Source organism: Sus scrofa, chromosome 3 (genome assembly GCF_000003025.6).
Source record: "Sus scrofa isolate TJ Tabasco breed Duroc chromosome 3, Sscrofa11.1, whole genome shotgun sequence".
NCBI lineage: Eukaryota > Metazoa > Chordata > Mammalia > Artiodactyla > Suidae > Sus > Sus scrofa.
Window position 1 is genome coordinate 79,753,798 of NC_010445.4, and position 20,220 is coordinate 79,774,017.

Genomic DNA, 20,220 nt, shown 5'->3' on the forward strand with positions numbered 1-20,220 from the left:
GGTTAAGGATTGGGTGTTGCTGTGAGCTGCAGTGTAGGTCGCAGACACAGCTCAGATCTGGCCTTGCTGTGGCTGCGGTGTGGGCTGTCAGCTGTAGAGCTCTGATTCAATTCCTAGCCTGGGAACCTCCATATGCCGCAGGTGGTGCAGCCCTAAAAAGACAATAAAATAAAATATCTTTTGTAATTGCCTTTTTTCCAACCAGGATCCAATCAAGGATCATATAATGCATTTGGACATTATACCTATTTAATCTTTTAATCTAGAATAATCTATTCATGACATTTTAAAAAATCTAGACTAGTTGTCTTGCAGAATGTTTTATTTTTATTTTTATTTTTTTACACCTGCACCTGCAGCATATGGAATTTCTCAGGCTAGTGGCTGAATTGGAGCTGAAGCTGCCGGCCACAGCCACAGCAACCCAGATCCCAGCTACTTCTGCAACCTATACCACAGCTCACGGCAATGCCAGATCTTTAACCCACTGAGCAAGGCAAGGGATCAAACCCTCATCCTCATAGACACTAGTCAGGTTCATAACCTGCTGAGCTACAACAGGAACTTCCATAAATTTTTTTTTTTTTTTGTCTTTTTTGTCTTTTTGCCATTTCTTGGGCCGCTCCTGCGGCACATGGAGGTTCCCAGGCTAGGGGTTGAATCGGAGCTGTAGCTGCTGGCCTATGCCACAGCCACAGCAACACGGGATCCGAACCGGGTCTGCAACCTACTCCACAGCTCATGGAAACACCGGATCCTTAACCCACTGAGCAAGGCCAGGGATCGAACCTGCAACCTCATGGTTCCTAGTTGGATTCGTTAACCACTGCGCCACGACGGGAACTCCCCCAGAATGTGTTAAAATTTCTGGATTCGTTTAATTACTTCCTCATGGTGTTACCAAATATTCTTCTCTTTATTTCTTGTAAAATAAAAGGTCTGAGGCTTGATTAGATTAAGGCTTAACTTTTGCTAAGAATAGTTCACAGGTGACAGAGACCTATTTTTCCATCAAGTTTGCCTCCCTGCAGACCTATTTTCCTACCTTCCTTTCTCATCCCATAGAGGGCTTGTATACTTGTGGCTTGTGGAGGACAAGTTTGTCCTAAATATCAATAAGACAGTTTGTCCTAAAGAAAATAAATGAAACAGCATCCTTTACCAGGCAATAAATATTTAGTAACTGCTACAGGGTGCTGGGCATATAGCCATAAACAAATGCAAACATGATCCCACCTCCAAGGAGTTTATTGTCAAATACGTGAGAGAGACATTCATGAAAAAAAAAAAAAATCTAAAAATGACTTGTGATTAATGCTATGAAAGAAAAGCACAGGAGAATATGGTTCTGTGTAAAGAGGAAAGCCTCCATGGGGGTAGATCACTTGAGTTGAGAACTGAAGAATGGGCAGGTATCAAGCAGATCAAATTCAGGGAGAGACAGGGCAGTGGGAGATGGATAATATAAGAGGTTCACCAGTTGGTGCAGCATCCAGGCACACCAGCAGGCAATTACAATCCTCTCCAATGAAGCCATGAAGGGGGTCCATGTGCTTGACTTGGAGAGTCAGAGCAGCTTCCCTGAGAGAGTGATGTCTGAGCTAAGGCCTGAAGGGTGAACAAGTCAGTGGAGATATATAGAAGACTGGGAAACAAACAGCTAACTAGTTAGTTGCTAGAATTAAATCTGTGTAGGAATTTAGGTTCAAGAAAACTGAAGTGTTCTTGCCAAAAATTTTAATCTGAGATAATCAAGATTCTAGGCATAACTTTGGTTTACAGGAAGTAAATTTTAAATCACAGGGCAATTTTAAATCACATCGCCTTAAATTAAAAAAATCCTAAACAGAGAAGTTCAGAGTTATAGTCAGACCAAACCGGTTAGTGATCTGTACTGTCTTCCAAAAGAACTGTGGGATCCTGGAAGAAAAGATGGCCCATTAAAGCCTTTTCCTCCATTTCATTTCCTTAAATACTCAGGTTAGGCTAGCGCTCAAACCCATTCCCCGCTAGAATAAATAGCCCTGCTATTGTTGCTTCTAATATTAATTATGATAATTATTTTAAAATTACGTCTTCCTTAAACCACACAGCTAACAAGGAGCAGAGTCAGAATTCAGTCCAAAATTGCTGACTCCTAAGTACCCATATTTAACCATCACACAACACTGCCCCTAGTAATGATACAGAAATCTACCAAGGTGAAGGTAAGAGAAAGGAGCTTTTTGTAATAAAAGTGAAAAGAAGGAACAGATACTCTTTTAGCACAATAAGGACACAGCAGCAGTGCCAGCAGGAGGTTAATTGGCCCAGTATGAATGGTCTAGTTATTTTTAGATGTTTGAACAGGAGGCCAGACCACAGTGGCCAGAAATTTCCATCCCCCACCCTCCTTCAGGAACAGAAAATGACTGTGCTTTTAAGAAATAAAAAGCTGTTGGGATCTTTGGGAGCAGGAATAGAGAAAAGGACTATTGGTAAGGGGAATAGGAGAGGCGGCAGGAAGGAGGGGTTGGGGTAGGGAGGTCTGCTAACCAGAAGTTGGCCTGTAAATGCCATGGCCACTAAGCCCCCTTACTCATGGTTGAACAGTTTATAGCGGCTGCTCAAACCTCTGTCACGCTGTGCACTCTAGGCTGCTTAGAATATGAAGCCTGAATTTAAAAATTCACTCACCACATTCCATGATTCTGTGTTTTCTTTAACAGCCAACTGGAAGATGTTTTGTTAGGAACTGTTTCATGATGGGATTCCATCAAGTTCTACTAAGGGCAGGCACTATGCTAAGGGCTTTAGATACATTCATTGCCTCAAATCCTCTCAACGACCTACCAGAAAGGGTCACGGAGACTTAGTTACTCACCTAAGATCACAAAACTGCCAAGCCAGAGAATTTAAAAATTTTCCAGTCTATCTCAGCCTGATTATTTTGTAAGATACATAGTTTTGTAAAAATACAAAAGGAATTTTAAAAAAGATATACAATACAGGCATATCCTGTTTTACTGCATTTCGCAGATACTGCTATTTCTACAGATTGAAGGTTTGTGGAAACCCTATGCTATTAGACAATGGTTAGCATTTTAAAATTAAGGTGCGTACCTTGTTTTTTTAGACATAATGCTACTGCACACTTAGACTACAGTACAGTGTAAATATAATAATTTTATATGCTTTGGAAAACAAAAAAATATTGTGTGATTTGCTTTATTTTGGTATTTGTTTTATTGTGGTGATCTGGAGCCAAAGCTATGTATCTCCCAGGTATGTCTGTACAAACTCAACCTCATTACAACAGATATTGCCGTAAATGTTTAACACTTACTCTGAATGTCTGTACCAGTCTTGTCCCAGAATGGCATTAGGATAGAGTGGTACATCAGAATTATGTCACAATTTTCACCAAGTACGTGTACCTGCCCTCCATCCAGACTCTGATTCCACAGACTTGGCATGTTTAATAGATACGTTCCCCCCCCACCCAGGTTCTGATGTCCATCCCTGGTAAAGAACTATTCGATGCTCTAACGTATTACCAAAGCTTCCAGTTTAGTGCAAATTCAGACAATCAGGATTCTCTTTCAGAATTCACTAAAACGAGTACTGGGCATGGTAGTGGGGATAGGAGGAAGGGCAAGACTTTCAGGGTACCCGGGCATTTCCACCTGGTACCATTTCAATATCTCTTCTTTTTCTTTTTTTTTTTCCTCTTTTCACGGTCGCACCTGTGGCACATGGAGATTCCCAGGCTAGGGGTCTAATTGGAGCTGTAGCCGCTGGCCTACACCACAGCCACAGCCACAGCAATGTGGGATCCAAGCTGTGTCTTCGACCTACACCATAGTTCACGGCAATGCTGGATCCTTAACCCACCTGAGCAAGGCCAGGAATTGATCCTGCATCCTCATGGATACTAGTCAGATTCAGTTCTGCTAAGTCATGATGGGAACTCCTCAATATCTTTTTGATTGAAAACTTTTGATAGGTGGTTCAAGTACAAAATCTCTCTGAGCAGCAAATTAGAAACAGTCACAAGTGCCTTTTGCAGATAACCACTCCCACCTCAGATGACATCTATTATGTTGCTGCCAACACAGCCCTGGCCTAGTAAGAACAGGCCATTTCCTACATCCTGCATTTGAGGGATTCAGAGAACAGTCCACCCCAGAGAAAAAGTGTAGTTCTTCATTCATCCCAGAAATCCGCACACTGCTGGGGCAGCCAGGCATTTTCAGGGAGGAAGAACACACTCCAGCTTTTCAGATCAGGGCCATCAGTGAAAAGAATAGGGATGAGGCCTCACAGAAAGTCTCACAAGAGACTGTAGTGTCACCAGGAAATGCCATGTGCAAGCCTTCTCTCAGGGAAAAAGTCCAGTGACCTAAGTGATCCCAACAGAAGTAAGGATAGGCAAGAATCTTGTGAAAAAAGGAAAAATAGCTTGACTGAGCCAAAATACAATTTATCCATTTTTTCACAATGCTTAGTTTTTATTAGTATTACTGGTATGCATGTATGTGTTCAACTGACCCTACCACAATTGTACACAAGTACACACAGAGTTGGAGGTACACCATGGGTACTTTTCTCTCAGTCCCAGTCCCTGATGGATAGGTTCATGTAGCTGGTACTCAATAAAATTTGGAAATATTCCTCCAATTTTATTCTCTAAAATAGATTGAAAGCTCCTTGATGGACAATATAGTTTCACACTATATCAAGGTCTCCTAAAAATTTATAAGAAAAAGACAAATAACTAAAAACAAACAGGCAAAGAATATGGGCCACTTCACAGAAGAGGAAATTAGCAAAGATGTGAAAAGATGCTCAACCTCACTGATAACTGGAAAAATGCAAGGCAAAACGAGATATTGTTTTTGACTCATATTGGCAAAAGAGCGTTATTATTAAGATATTTTTCCACACTACTTGTGAAAGTACAAGTTGGTTGGCTACTTTAGAGGCTATTTGCCAATATCTGGCTGCGTCCTGAATTTGAGGAATTCAGGGAACTGTGCTGGAGCCAGTTCATACCAGCTTGCCAGAGCCAATTGTGATTATCTCCTCTTAACTCCAAGTTCGGTAATGCCACATTAGTAGTTTGAAATTGGCTATGGTGGGAGAACTCACACGATGGAAATAGAATAAATGCTACAAATCAGTCTCTAACCCCCCTTTTTGGGAGACTAGTTGTTAAACATTTATCATACCCGACAGTCTATTTGTCAGTGTCTAGAATCTAAAAAGCATATAACCCATGATACAGCAATTCCTGTTTCCAAAAATATATTTGCACATGTATACAGTGAGGCACATGCAAGGATGTTCACTGCAGTATTGTTTGCAATGGGGAAAAACTGGGAATAACCTAAAAACACATTGATAGGGATTTAAAAAACACACACACACCAGGAGTCCCCATTGTGGTTCAGCAGAAACGAATCTGACTAGTATCCACCAGGACACAGTTGTTCCTGGCCCTGTTCAGTGGGTTAAGGATCTGCAGTTGCTGTGAGCTGTGATGTAGGTCGCAGACTCGGCTCGGACCCTGCGTTGCTATGGCTATGGCTATGGCATAGGCCAGCAGCTACAGCTCCAATTCAACCCCTAGACACAAGTGCAGCCCTAAAAAGAAAAGAAAACAAAACAAAACAAAAAACCACCAAACCATTATATCTATGGAATACTATACAGCAGTTGAAATTAATGAGATAAACTTTTGGGAGAAAAAAACTTCTCTGCTAACTTAGGTCCATCTGAGGGAAGGAGGCTGCACATGAACTGATAATAGACAAATCAATAGGAGAAAAATATATTATGAATGGAGGACCAGCCCCCAGTACTCCCTGTGGTACTCCAGAACAGCTCCCAGAATAGCTAAGGATAAAGGATTATATATCAGCTTAATAGGAGAGGAGGGGCTTGGGGCTACAAAGGATGGTGAGATGTATTTACACAATTTTAGGGGGGATGCCCCAAGGTCAGGCTTCCTGATTTGAGCTATGAGGGTGACGGAGGGAGAGTGCTGGAAGCTGGCTCTAGTAGAGCTCTGTTTTGATCAATAAAGAAGTTCTAATGAGATTTCTTTCAGCATCTTCTGTAGCTTAGACTTTTCCACTTTGAAGCATTCTCTGTATGAGTCTGGTGGATTGTTGGTTTCTGCAGTACTAATTTAGAAAAGTCCCAAGACATGTAGTTGAGGGAAAAAGCAATTTTTAGGATAACACATACAGTGTGATTGCACTTATGTTACAGGAATACATAAAACAATACCATAAATATGGGCATATGTGCAGGTTGGAAAAGATTTTTTTAAAATAACAACAACATGGAAGGAGATCACTCAAAGTAACCACAGAGGTTTTTTGCTGGGGAAGAGGAGGAAACCAGGATGGATGGTATTGGTCATAGGGGACTTTTTAGTTTTCGTTTGTCCTTTAAACGCTTTTCAAGGACAATATTTCCATGTATTACTTGTGTAAAGTTAAAACCAAACCAAAGCAGCTTCTTGAAGACAGAAATGTCCATACACTTCCAAAAGGCCAAGGTCAGTGTTCTGAGCTCCTGGAATGGAAGGGCACCCTCTTACCGGTGAAATTTAATTCCTTTTCCAGTGGCCTGGGCCTTAGGTAGCACTACACTTCCTCAAAGGGCACTCTGAAAACTTTGTGGGATATCAGGCCTGATTAAGACCCTTAATGGTCCCTGAAAAACACTGAAAAGGTTACGTCTCCTCCCTTCTCTGCATTTATAATTCAAATTAAAAGTACTATGAAAACAAAGAAATCTTACCAAGTCCTGATTTTTCCTATGACTATGGCAATACTTCTGACAGTTGAAAAAATATTAATCTCTCAAAAAACTTTGACTTAGCTGGAAGCATGTGCTTAATTCTTAATGATTGGGTGATCCATCACCTGGCAAAATAAGGGTGCGAAATGGAAAAATTCACCAGCAATCTTCAGTCTTGTGTCAGGACCAGGTTAAGATAAAAGAATAGAAGAATTAAAATAAACAAATAAAAAGTTTTTGGAGTTCCCATCATGGCTGAGTGGTGACAAACCCGACTAGTATTCATGAGGAAGCAGGTTTGATCACTGGCCCCACTCAGTGGGTTAAGGACTCGGTGTTGCTGTGATCTGTGCTGTAGGTCACAGATGTGGCTCCGAACCCAAATTGCTGTGGCTGTGGTGTAGGCCGGCGCTGCAGCTTTGATTCAACCCCTCACCTGAACTTCCATATCCTTTGAGTGCAGCCCTAAAAAGACCAAAATAAACAAATATTTGTTTAAAGCATGGAAGGAAAGGATAAGAGTTTAATCACTAGTTGTCTCCTCAAGTCTGCTCCTTAAAAAACCATGCACATAGTTAACTGGCTAAGCTTCTAGGTGCAAATCCAGGTGTGGGGTGTGATCTGCAAAGAATGGCCCTGCTGTTATGCAGCAACCACCTCTCTCCTGGGCTCACCCAGGGCAACAGGGACTAGCTAGTTGGGTCTTGCCCCTCTAGCAATGCTTCCCGGCCTGTTTGCCCACAGGGGCTGTGAGTTGATTCTCCCAGGGTCAGGTCCCCAGTGAGGAGGTTTCTCCAGCTCTTCAGGGAACTTCAGAATCAAATTCCCTTAGCTTTTTATTCAACTGTTCCCTATGTGTACAGGGAGAGGTAAGGAGACTGTTAAACTTTCACCTTATCCTTCCCTATTTATTAAAATTATATACCTAAGCACTGATGAAGAAAAGGATCAGTTTTTTCCACCTGTCTTAGGTAGGGCACTGGATGGTTCTGATAACTTGCCCCCTAGATACTCCTGGACTCAGATTCTCTGGTTATTATTTACTTATTTATTCCGTGTGTGTGTGTGTGTGTGTGTGTGTGTGTGTGTGTGTGTGCTTTTTAGAGCCACACCTGTGTCATATGGAAGTTCCCAGGCTAGGGGTCCAATTGGAGCTACAGCTGCCGGCTTACGCCACGTCTGCAACCTACGCCACAGCCACAGCAGCGCCGAATCCTTAACTCACTGAAACCAGGAATTGAACCCACATCCTCACGGTTACTAGTCAGGTTCATTACCACCGAGCCACAACGGGAACTCCTACTTATATATTCTTTACTTTCTTCCTGATACTGGGGGAAAAGATTTTTGTCCTAAAGACCAAAAAAAAAAAAAAGCCAAAAATAAATAAATAAATAAATAAATTTCCTAAAGACCATAGCTGAAGTGGTGGTACACTACCCAGCAAATGGTTACATCCATGGTTTAATGGATCATACAGTAAGTGACTTAGGAAGTGATTTGCTTTCTTCCACCTCAGAGGAGATCTGGGGAAAGGCACCTCCTTGGCCTGTGGGGTCTAAAGCCAGGAGGACCTTCAGTGCCCAGAGGACTTGGCCCCTCACCTCTAGCCCCCATTATGGCCAGCCACTCCAAGTGAGGCTGGGACTCCAGGGAAGAGGGAAATGTTACCTGGCCCTCTGTCTTCCTGGGCCATTCTTTGGCTGCTATCAGTTGACAGCAAACGCAAACCCTCTGAGCATAGTTCAGTTTCCTCAGAGTAACAACATTCACTCCCTTTAAGTCACAAGTGAACTCTGCTTTGAGGAAAAAAGCAGGTAGGGATTTTCCTCTATTTTAATACCCTCATTTCTTCCTGCAAACAGCTTGAGGGGTGTGAACATGAATCTCATGGGCTAACAAGGCAAAGTTTCATATTTACGTTCTCTCTTTCCCTTCCCTTTCCAGAATCTAGGCCCTGGGGATTCTTTATAGGGGGCAGGTAAGCGACCCTTGAAAGAACAGACTTCACCTCCCTTCCCAACTGAGCCAGAATGGGCCCACAGCTCTGCCAGGGAAGCAACAAAAACTGCTTCTGGCCTCATCTCCCCAGGGAGGGAACGCGCCTTGGGGTTTGTTTGGTGGCGCAGTCCCGTGTCTGCTAGCAGTCATAAGTTCTTTGACTCCAGCTATGTTTAGCTTTGTTTGATTGTCTTCCATGGGAACACAACAGCATTAGTCTCCCTTTTCTCAGCTCTCCATTTAGAACAACTCATCACCTAGAACCTGAGCCCCAGATGATGAGCCAGATAAGATCCAGGTCTGTAAACATCCATCAAGAGAAAAAGCAGGAGTTCCTGTCATGCCTCAGTGGTTAAGGAATCCGACTAGTACTCATGGGGACTTGGGTTTGATCCCTGGCCTTGCTCAGTGGGTTAAGGATCCGGTGTTGCCCTGAGCTGTAGTGTAGGTCGCAGCCTCGGCTTGGATCCTGTGTTGCTGTAGCTGTGGCTGTGGCATAGGCTGGCAGCTGTAGCTCCGATTCGACCCCGAGCCTGGGAACCTCCATAATGCTGCAGGCATAGCCCTGAAAAGACAAAAGACAAAAAAAAAAACAAAAAAAACAAAAAAAACAAAAAAAAAACGAGAGAGCGAGAGAGAGAAAGCAGACCCCTTCCATGAAGAGGTGTGGCCTCACCCATTCCTAGTAACATGTTTCCTCTCCACCTCCAGATCCAAAGATAACACCCCTCTACCTTTCACAAGTTGATTTTAAAAGCTTTGGCTTAAAATCTCTCCTGACTCCAGCCTCCTCTGACCTTTCCATTTGCTGAACTCTCATAGCAATTACATTTGCACCATTCAATTTAGCATTTAATTGGCTACCGACCTGTATTGCTTGTACACTGCTTCATGGTTAACTGGTTGTAGCTTCCCAAGGAGATGATTCCTAACAGTAGTAATAATGATAATAATAAGAGCAGCAGCAAACATTTACATGTGCTGACTTTGTGCAAATATACTCTAGGTACTTTCCACATGTTAAATTTATTTTATTCTCCCAATGCAACTGAAGAAGTATTATTATATTATCATCTCCTTTTAACAAATGAAAAAAACTGAGGCCCAGAGATGTTAAATAAGTTGTCCAAGGTCACACAATTAGCAAATAAAAGAGCCCTGGATTTGACCTAGGTCAAAGAGCCCTGAGGTCTCTAAAAGATGTCTTTTAGACTTCTCCTAAATCTTACCTACCTTACAGTATCTAACTCTGTGAATTAGATTTATCATCCCTTTTTTTAAAAAAAATCACCCCTATTTTCAGGTGAGAAAACTAAACTTGCCTGAGGTCACACAGCCAGAAACCTGCTCTGAGTCAAACCTAGATCTCTCTGACTTGAATGCTTTCATCTTCTTACCAAATGGAAACTATGGATTTGATTAACACCTAACTCAATCATCATATCTCTGATGCTCACTCATCTCACAGCACAATTTCGGAGACTTTCGCAGGCAGGGGGAGGGGGAAGGACACAAAGAGGATGAGATAAGGTGCCCACCCTTAGCAGTTCACAGCGTGGGGGAGACAGACGAGGAGGTGTACTAAATGCTGCAGGCACTGGGATGACAGCTGCGACAGTTCGGCAGGCACAAGGGGATGAGGATGGATTACTGAGAGACTCTTGGTTGTCACACAGGGGAGTGAACTCAGATTTTTAATAAGATTTTAAATTCAAAGTTTTGTGACTAAAAAACATTTTGTGATAAACACTCTTGACCAAAATATTCAACCAAGAGCACCCTGAGTATTCTCATTCATTAGGTTTCCGCTATAAATAATAATCCTCTCTAAAACCACTTCAGATTGTTGTTATTTTCTGGTTGCCCCTGGCTCCATAAACCTTAAGGGGTTGGTAGAGGTGGTGAGATTGCCTTCTGGGAATTCGTGAAACTCCTGATACTGAATGAAAAATTCAGCGAATATGGAATACGTGCATGTCTTTTTTTTTTCCTGGTAAAGACAGACCAACACTTCCATTGGATTCTTTACAACATAAGTGTCATCCAAAAGTTACAAACCACTAAAAACATGTTTTGAAGGTATACCTAAATGTGTAACTATATAACTATAGGTATGTGTGTGTGTTGTTGTGTATGTCTTACTTGCTTACTTTTATGTGCACAGAAAGTGTCTGGAAGGAAATACATTAACCTGTTAACAGCAACTACTTCAGGAGAGAGATTTATTTTTTTTCCTAAAGCAGAAGGCAAGGAGGAATCACTTTTTGCTTGATACAATTCTGTACTGATTTAAAAATTAATTTTTTGGGGGCTGCATCTGCAGCATACAGAAGTTCCTGAGCCAGGGATCGAACCTGGGCCACAGCAGTCACAACACCAGATCCTTCTTAACCACTAGCCACCAAACAACTCCAATTTTAAATAATTTTTTTTTCTTTCTCATTTTAGGGCCGCACTTGCAGCATATGGAGGTTCCCAGGTTAGGGGTCTAATCAGAGCTACAGCTGCCAGCCTACACTACAGCCACAGCAATGCCAGATCCGAGTCCTGTCTGTAATCTACACCACAGCTCACAGTAATGCCAGATCCTTAACCCACTGAGCGAGGCCAGGGATCGAACCCGCAACCTCATGGTTCCTAGTTGGATTCATTTCTGCTGTGCCATGACAGGAACTCCCAATTTTAAATAATTTTTAATGAGCATGTGTTACTTTTATAATTAAAAACATAAAAAAAATCTTATTTCTTTTCTACTGTACTGTGAGTAGACTATGTTGAGAAAACTCTAATAGTATGGAAGTGGTTGCTACATTGTCATAGTGAACTAATGGCCAAGAGTTATGCTGTATTTAGAAAGCTTGGGTCATGGTTGTACAGCAAGGCTAAGGATAATCTGCTCCCTGCTTGCGTACTGGGGACAGCCAGGAGCCTCATGTGGCAGCAGACTCATCTTGCACACTGTACTAGAGATGGCTGGCACTAGATGGACAGTAAGGCCAAGGTCATCAGAAAGATCAGGCACTACAGAGACAAGTTTCAAGTGACACTGGACCTCAAGGCAGGTTTCAAGTGACACTGGACCTCAAGCCCCCATGGTCATATCTCCACAGAAAAATCATCACCGTAGGAACCATCATCATCCAAACACAATGAGAAAGGGCAGAGTTATATTTTACAAGCACATTTTATTCTTCTGTTGAGTCTGGTAGATAAAACATAGAGATGGAAGACAGTACCTTAAGGTCACTTCCTGTTCATGGCCTTGTACAAGTCCCCTTGCCCTGACTTGCAGATATTTTCCCATTTTGCCAAGATGATAAAACAGCTTCTACCAAAAGCCTCCAAATCAGTCATTCTGCAAGCAGTGCCACATTTTAGCCATGGCTCTAAAAATAGCCAGAATAAGAATTATATAAAATTCCCAAATTTATGTTTATTTACTTAATATAAAAACAGTATAATAGCAGCATTAAGGATTGAAGTTATCTCCCTTTTTCAGGCTAAATTCTTTTATAACTAATAGTTTAATCCCTCATGCCACTTGTGCAATCAAATCCATATTCTCCCCCTTTCCATTTCTTCCCTGCCTGCATCCAGTGAATCAAAAGAACTTGAAACCCTACACCAAAAGGAAACAGAAAGCTAGCCAAGAGCAGGTAAAAGAGAAACATAAGGCCTAATTATAGCCCTTGGGGAATAAAAGATGTAAATATACAAGTATGTACAGCTTTAGTATTTTCTTTTGATACTATATGTCAGTTGGCATCATTTATCTGACAGGAAGCAGCCGATGTAGGTTCCTTTGCAACCAATGCTGCTGAGTGCTGTGTAAAGCTGTGATGCTCTGAGAGATGACTACGTCTGTCCTCAGATAAGGGAGAACTTTCTGCACTTACATAAAAATTGCTACTTTTCAAATTTTGAAATAAAAAACTGTATACTTTGCAACTAGAGTTAAGTGCAAACTAATTATGTTCCTTAATTTTCCCTTCTGCTAGCTAAATCACCATCTAAAATATTTGAAAACCTTGGCTGGAATGTTGGGTAGTTAAAAATTATAAGGTGGCAACTGTCCCATTAAAACCCATTCTTTTCAGCATGCTGTGCTTTTAGGAAAATATCCAATCATCTTTGAGCTGACCCTAGAAGGCTTCCTTTTATATCTCTGACCCTTCACTGGTCTAGATAGTTATTGTGTGCTTCAGAAAACAATATTTTCTAATATCTGTTTAACATTTATTTTCCTTTAATGTCTTTTTTTTTTTTTTTTTTTTTTTTTTTTGTCTTTTTGCCATTTCTAGGGCTGCTCCCATGGCATATATAGGTTCCCAGGCTAGAGGTTGAATTGGAGCTGTAGCTGCCAGCCTACACCACAGCCACAGCAACTCGGGATCCGAGCCAAGTCTGCGACCTGCACTACAGCTCACAGCAACACTGGATCCTTAACCCACTGAGCAAGGCCAGGAATCAAACCCGAAACCTCATGGTTCCTAGTCAGATTCGTTAACCACTGAGCCATGATGGGAACTCCATTTTCCTTTAACTTCTGTCATATACTGTTTTCCAAATTTTCACTCAGGTCTAAAAAAGAACTTCAGTGATTACTAGCTTGACACAATGTCAGCTATTTAAGATTTCAGATACTCAATGTCATCCTTCGCTTTTCACTGCCTACTTGTGTCTGAGAAGGAATAAGTTAAACTGAATTTTAAAATGCTGTAATTCTTTTCGAATCATGATAAAAATAAGACTGGGGGAAGAGAGGTTACATAAAGGAAAGAGGAGGCTATAACAATGGAATTTAAGCATTCACTGATGTAGCTGATAGGAACCAGAGCTTCCAAGAAAAGGCAGTCCTGAAAATAAGGCCAAATAAATGCTTTTTATCAACATGAAACTACTAAGTCTGGACTTTCTTTCTGACTTTATTTTGAAAGTAGTGTTTGGCTTGTCTGTACTGTTTCTAAACAGACTGAAGTTACACTACTTACTGCTTAAGCAGGGACAATTTCCATAAGGAATTCAGGCTGAGGATTATTTTTATTTTGCCCCATATTTCCTGAACTCAAAATAAAGCGGTTTTTAACCTAGGATTATAGAGGTAGGAAGCTTGGAGATGTCTGCTGGGACCCATATGCCAGTTTTCTCCTTCCCTAGTCTTCTCTTCATGCGTGCACTATTCCCCAAGGACATGTCCTAGTATAAGTAAGTGCCCCTTGCAAAAATTTACAAAAACAGGTTAGTCCCAGAAAATACAAAAACCAGATTAATGTCCAATTATGCAAGAAAGCAAGTGATTTATTCTCATACTTTCTTAGAGGTAATTCAAACTGATACTAACTTTTTGGAGAGGAATTTGTAATGTTTATCAGTCTTAAAACCTGTGCGTTATGTATTTCAACCATATTTCAAAAAAAAAAAAAAATCTGTGTGCTCCACTTCTAGGAATTTATTAAGGAAAGTCAACTCTTCTCCCAGTCCTAGCCTCTCTCTTTTATCTCTGTATATTAGGCTGATGGGTCATTTAACTTTTCTTCTTAGTGTGTTCTATATTTTCACAAAAAAACTTTAATAAACATACATTCCCTTGGTAATCAGAAATAAAAAATCACCAGTAAACATAAGACATACACAAACATACCCTGCCTAAAACAGCTTGCATTCACAAGTGTTTAGTGTCAAATGTGGGGACCACCTTCGGCAGCCAGTTTTGTTTTTTATTATTATTAAAAGTCAATATACATTAATAGTTTTCCCAATGACCTAGGATTTGGGGATATAATAAAAAAGCCCATGTCCACTTTCGTGGCTCTTACTTTCATAGGATGACCTAAATAGAGCTTCAAACCACGACAATGACATCCTCTCGGACTGTTCCTTCAGGCTTCCACAGACTCTCACTGGGAACGTGACACGCTACTAACAAGGTGGCTACAGTTCTTCCTTCCAGTGACACCTGGAATCCCATTATCTGGTGAGATATTCTTTTCCTCCATTTTATAGCAGGAGATGTTATCTAAATTCTCCTGCATCACGTGACAGCAGCCCTGGGAACAGAAAGTAAGTTTTAATAGTTCTTTCACCAAACCACACACCTTTTCTGAATCTATTTACCATGCTGTTTCAAGATGTTTTCTGAAGGGTCCACAGGGGCTACATTTAAGACCTTCTGATCATTGTTTGGTAATGGATGGAATGGTTTTAATCAGGGAGGAAGCCAATATTTTCCGCTTGGGTTTTAGAAGAACTCCTAAAATGTTTCCAAACTGATTTAGGAGAAAATGCTTAACAGAAGAGGACTTATTTTTGCCCTGGAATAACTCATTAGAACTGACATATTCTATAATCATAGAACCAAGAGAACTACATTTTTGGGACACATTACATCCAAAAGGCAATTGAAGTTTCTAAATGTTATCAGCATCAGATGACAAAACCTGTTCAACAAGGATCACAGCCTCAATATATGGGTTGACAGTTCCTCCTCTTAGAATATTCTTTTTTTTTTTTTGTCTTTTTGCCATTTCTTGGGCTACTCCCGAGGCATATGGAGGATCCCAGGCTAGGGGTCAAATTGGAGCTGTAGCCGCTGGCCTACACCAGAGCCACAGCAACACAGGATCCAAACCGTATCTGCAACCTACACCACAGCTCATGGCAACGCCAGATCGTTAGCCCACTGATCGAGGCCAGGGATCCAACCCGCAACCTCATGGTTCCTAGTCGGATTCATTAACCACTGTGCCACAATGGGAACTCCAGGACCTAGTTTTTAATGCTAGTTTTATTGAAGAAAAAAAAATTTTTTTTTTTTTTGTCTTTTGTCTTTTTTTTTTTGTCTTTTGTTGTTGTTGTTGTTGCTATTTCTTGGGCCGCTCCCTCGGCATATGGAGGTTCCCAGGCTAGGGGTTGAATCGGAGCTGTAGCCACCGGCCTACGCCAGAGGCACAGCAACGCAGGATCCCAGCCGCGTCTGCAACCTACACCACAGCTCACGACAACGCCGGATCGTTAACCCACTGAGCAAGGGCAGGGACTGAACCCGCAACCTCATGGTTCCTAGTCGGATTCGTTAACCACTGTGCCACGACAGGAACTCCGAAGAAAAATTTTTTTCTTTTGTCTTTTTAGGGCCACACCCATGGCATATGGAGGTTCCCAGGCTAGAGGATGGATGCTAGTCGGATTTGTTAACCACTGAGCCATGATGGGAACTCCTGAAGAAGTTTTCTTGAAGAAATTTTATTTGATGACTCAGGCAAAATTTTCTGAGGTAAAAGACCTCAAATTACTTCAGAAGACATTTTCCTTTCCCATAATCCTAACTTGAGGTAAGTGAAGGGAGTCTCTTTATGAAGAGGCCAATTTAGTTCTAGGTTTCAGAAAACCAAGTTTCTCAGTAGCTCAGGTCAAACCAGACCTCCCAGATTTAGGCAGAACTAATACAAGTGCCTGAATCAGTTCCAGAAGCATCAGCATCTCATGTCTTACTAAGATCAGTAAATCTCATCTAGGTTAGGCAGGCTCCTCTAGGCCTCATCTTTAGGACACATTTGGTCAGCCTTGTATTTGCATGAGTAAAATGTTTTCTCCCCCTTTTCTAATTCTTACATAAATTCCTAAAATCCTACCCAGGAATAAGATATCATAGCAATGGTTTTTTGAAGATGATTCTACCCCAGTCCTACCGAATATAAGTCTCTGGGGATAGGGTCCTGAAGGCCTTTTTTTTTTTTTTTTTTTTTTTTTTTTTAATGCTTTTACAAGTGCCTCTGAATGCTGAAGTATAAGAACCTCCACAGTAGATCAAGTGTAAGAGTGAATGAAAGCGAGAGAGAAAGAAATCCCAATAAGGAGAGGCAGGCAAGATTTGAATTTGAGGATTTAATACTGTTGGGAGAACAAGATCAAAAAAAAAAAAAGTTCCTGGGGAGGGATCCCGAACACCTTTGCTTTACTTCAGCAACTCCATCTTCATCTAGGCTGGCTGCATCAGTATGCTGATACTTTCTTCTACCTCTGAGAGCTTCTTCAGAACTTGGTTGACCTTGACCTCATCAAATTCCAAACACAGAAATTCAGATTCCTAGAAAACATAAAAGGGTATTTTAGGAAAGACCCTCAAGATAGCCAAGGCTCTGGATCTGGTGTGATGCATCTACAAAGGCCCAGGGCCCCTATCCAGCAAGTCTGACTCTGGCCTCAATACCTAAATGATATTTTACCCAGAAAAGCAAATCCACACAATGTCTTAAATAAAACTACTTCTATGAGGTGTTTTATAAATGCTAAAGAGGTATACAAATGCTTGGTGTTCTCTTTAAGAGGTACTTCTTGTCTGCCATCACAGTTGATCCCAAAATAATTTTTTTATCTAAAAATTTTTTCATTTATATTTTCTTACAATTTTTTTTTTCTTTTTACGGCTGCACCTGAGGCATATGTAAGTTCCCAGGCTAGGGGTGGAATCAGAACTGCAGGTGTTGGCCTATGCCACAGCCACGGCAACACCAGATTTGAGCTGCAACTGCAACCTACACCGTAGCTTGTGGCAACACAGTATCCTTAACCAACTGAGGCCAGGGATCAAACCCGTATATTCATGGAACTTGACAAAGTTCTTAACCAGATAAACCACAATAGGAACTCCATTTAAACTTCTTAAAAACATTTTATTCAAGTATAGTTGATTTACAATGTTATAATTTCTGCCATACAACTAAGTGATTCAGCTATATATATATATATATATATATATATATATATATATATATACACACACACACACATATCTATTCTTTTTCCGTTGGCCAGTCACTCCATATACCACAGTGTGCATGTGCCAGTCCCAAAACCCCAGTCCATCTCCCTCACCCTGTCCCCTCGGGTAACCATAAGTTTGTTTTCAAAGTCTGTAGGTCTGTTTCTGTTCTGCAAATAAGTTCATTCGTATCCTCTTTTTAAGAATCCACATATGTGATATATGTTTGTCTTTCACTGACTTATTTCATTTACTATGATAATCTATAGGTCTATCCATGTTGCTGCAAATGGCATTGTTTTGTTTTTACTTCTGAGTAATATTTCATTATAAATATGTACCACATAATAATTTTTTAAGGTAAGTACTTAAATATTGCTTTTTTTTTTAATTTTCCCACTGTACAGCAAGGGGATCAAGTTATCCTTACATGCATACGTTACAATTACATTTTTTTCCCCACCCTTTGTTCTGTTGTAACATGAGTATCCAGACAAAGTTCTCAATGCTATTCTGCAGGATCTCCTTGTAAATCTATTCTAAGTTGTGTCTGATAAGCCCAAGCTCCCGATCCCTCCCACTCCCTCCCCCTCCCATCAGGCAGCCACAAGTCTTTTCTCCAAGTCCATGATTTTCTTTTCTGAGGAGATGTTCATTTGTGCTGGATATTAGATTCCAGTTATAAGTGATATCATATGGTATTTGTCTTTGTCTTTCTGGCTCATTTCACTCAGTCAGCCTCTTGTAATTTATTCACTCTTCTTTACCTCCTTGAATAAACTACCTGGAAGGTGGCTAACAGTTTTCTCAGAACATCAAAAGTCTTTTTTCATATGTCTACTCTAGACCAAAAATATTGATATACATGATCTAGTGAAATTACCTCTTAAATTATTTTAAGATTTGAAAGTCTCTTGTTCTTCATTCAGTTTTATTGAGATCTTTAGCCTCACTTGAAAACATTTAAAAATATTTGGCCTTTGAAACAATGGTCTAGAAACTAATAATTACCAGAGTCTAACATATATATTTAGGAAATTGGCAGAAAAGATGATGTAACCCATGTCTCACCTCCATGAGATAAAGTCATTTACAGTAATAAATCACCTCGTTTTCCAAGTATATGGGAAGAGATTATCAAGGACAATGTTCGTAGAGATACAAATACCTGAGAAAGTTTAATTAGTAGCCAGGATCTTTTCTGACTAAAAGTTATTAATTTGTAATAAGTTTCAGTATTCAAATTATCGTCAAGTGAATCTCTAAGTATTAATGAAACAGTTTATTGTTAAGGGAAATCAAATATCAGAGAGAAAAAGCAGGCTAAACAGAGGCCAAAGTTAGACAAATATTTTCAATGCATTCCAACCTTCACCTCTCTCCTGGAAACAACGCACACTAACAGTCTTAAAAAGACACATATAACCACATACGACTCTTGAAGAAACAGTTTACCTGAAACTCTATTATCACAGCCTAGCTTCAAACTAGTTATGCTATCAAAATACTTTATCAGGAATTCAGGAACTTTTTTTGTTGGTCTTTTTGTCTTTTTAGGGCCGCATCCACGGCATATGGAACTTCCCATGCTAGGGGTCCAAACAGAGCTGTAGTTGACAGCCTACACCACAGCTCATGGCAACGCCAGATCTTTAACCCACTGAGCGAGGCCAGGGATCAAACCTGCATCCTCATGGATGCTAGTCAGATTCATTTCCACTGAGCCATGACGGGAACTCTAGGAATTCAGGAACTTTTAAGCTGGGTCTTAACACCTGGAGCTTTGTTCGAAATTTGCATTTGGCTGGGGTACCCCACAGAAAGTACATCTAATGCACTTGAAAATATCTTTAGAAATGCAGGTGATGCTTTTCAAGGCAGAAGCAGAAAGTACAAGAACAATATGAAACACTTGATTTTTTTTCCTCAAAGTCATCCATCTTGATCTGGGCCTAACTGATCATAATAGTGAGAGAAGACTAAATTCCTGTAAGTATCTGAGTCAAGAGTTAGAACCTAATTCTTAGTAGAATGTAAACACAGCAAGGGGTAGAGCCAGAAAATGGTTACTAGGTAAATAAGCAGGCACATCATTAAAAATATATACTTTCTGGACTTCTTGCTATGGTGCAGTAGGTTAAAGATCTTGTGTTGCTGCTGTGGCACAGTTTGCAGCTGAAGCTCAGATCTGATCCCTGGTCTAAGAATTCCCATATGCTGTGAGTGAGACAGGGGGAAAAAAAAAAAAGTAGGTACTTTGTGATCACATTGAGTATGGCAGTATATTAAACTCAGGGGTTTAAGAACTATTCCAAAATAGAAAATAAAGCAAAGGCAAAATATTCAAATATTCTCTCCAAGTGCAAAAGTCAAAAAGTGATAAAATCTTAAGAAATCTTTGAGAGGCCAACTTCTCTGAAAACAACAACAACAAAAAACCAAGCAAGCTTTTTTTTTTTGGTCTTTCTTTGGTCTTTTTAGGGCCGCACGCTCAGCATATGCAGTTTCCCAGGCTAGGGGTCTAATCAGCGCTATAGCCACCTGCCTATGCCAGTGCCACAGCAATGCCATATCCGAGCCATGTCTGCGACCTACACTACAGCCCACGGTAACGCTGGATCATTAACCCACTGAGCAAGGCCAGGGATCGAACCTGAAACCTTATG

General features: G+C 40.7%; 1 protein-coding gene and 1 long non-coding RNA gene across 2 annotated transcripts in view; both read right to left on the reverse strand.

Annotated features, from left to right (window-relative positions):
* On the reverse strand, nt 11,959-15,393 carry LOC110260003. Its single transcript, XR_002342648.1, has 2 exons — nt 14,610-15,393; nt 11,959-12,179 (listed from the first exon to the last, which is right to left on the reverse strand). It is a non-coding gene; the product is annotated as an uncharacterized LOC110260003 (long non-coding RNA).
* COMMD1 (copper metabolism domain containing 1) overlaps nt 16,518-20,220 on the reverse strand; it is a 143,655-nt gene continuing 139,952 nt past the window's right edge. The window contains exon 3 of the mRNA XM_021087480.1: nt 16,518-16,879. Within this exon, the coding sequence (XP_020943139.1) occupies nt 16,772-16,879 (108 nt within the window). The 3' untranslated portion in view covers nt 16,518-16,771. The remainder of the gene's footprint in view (nt 16,880-20,220) is intronic.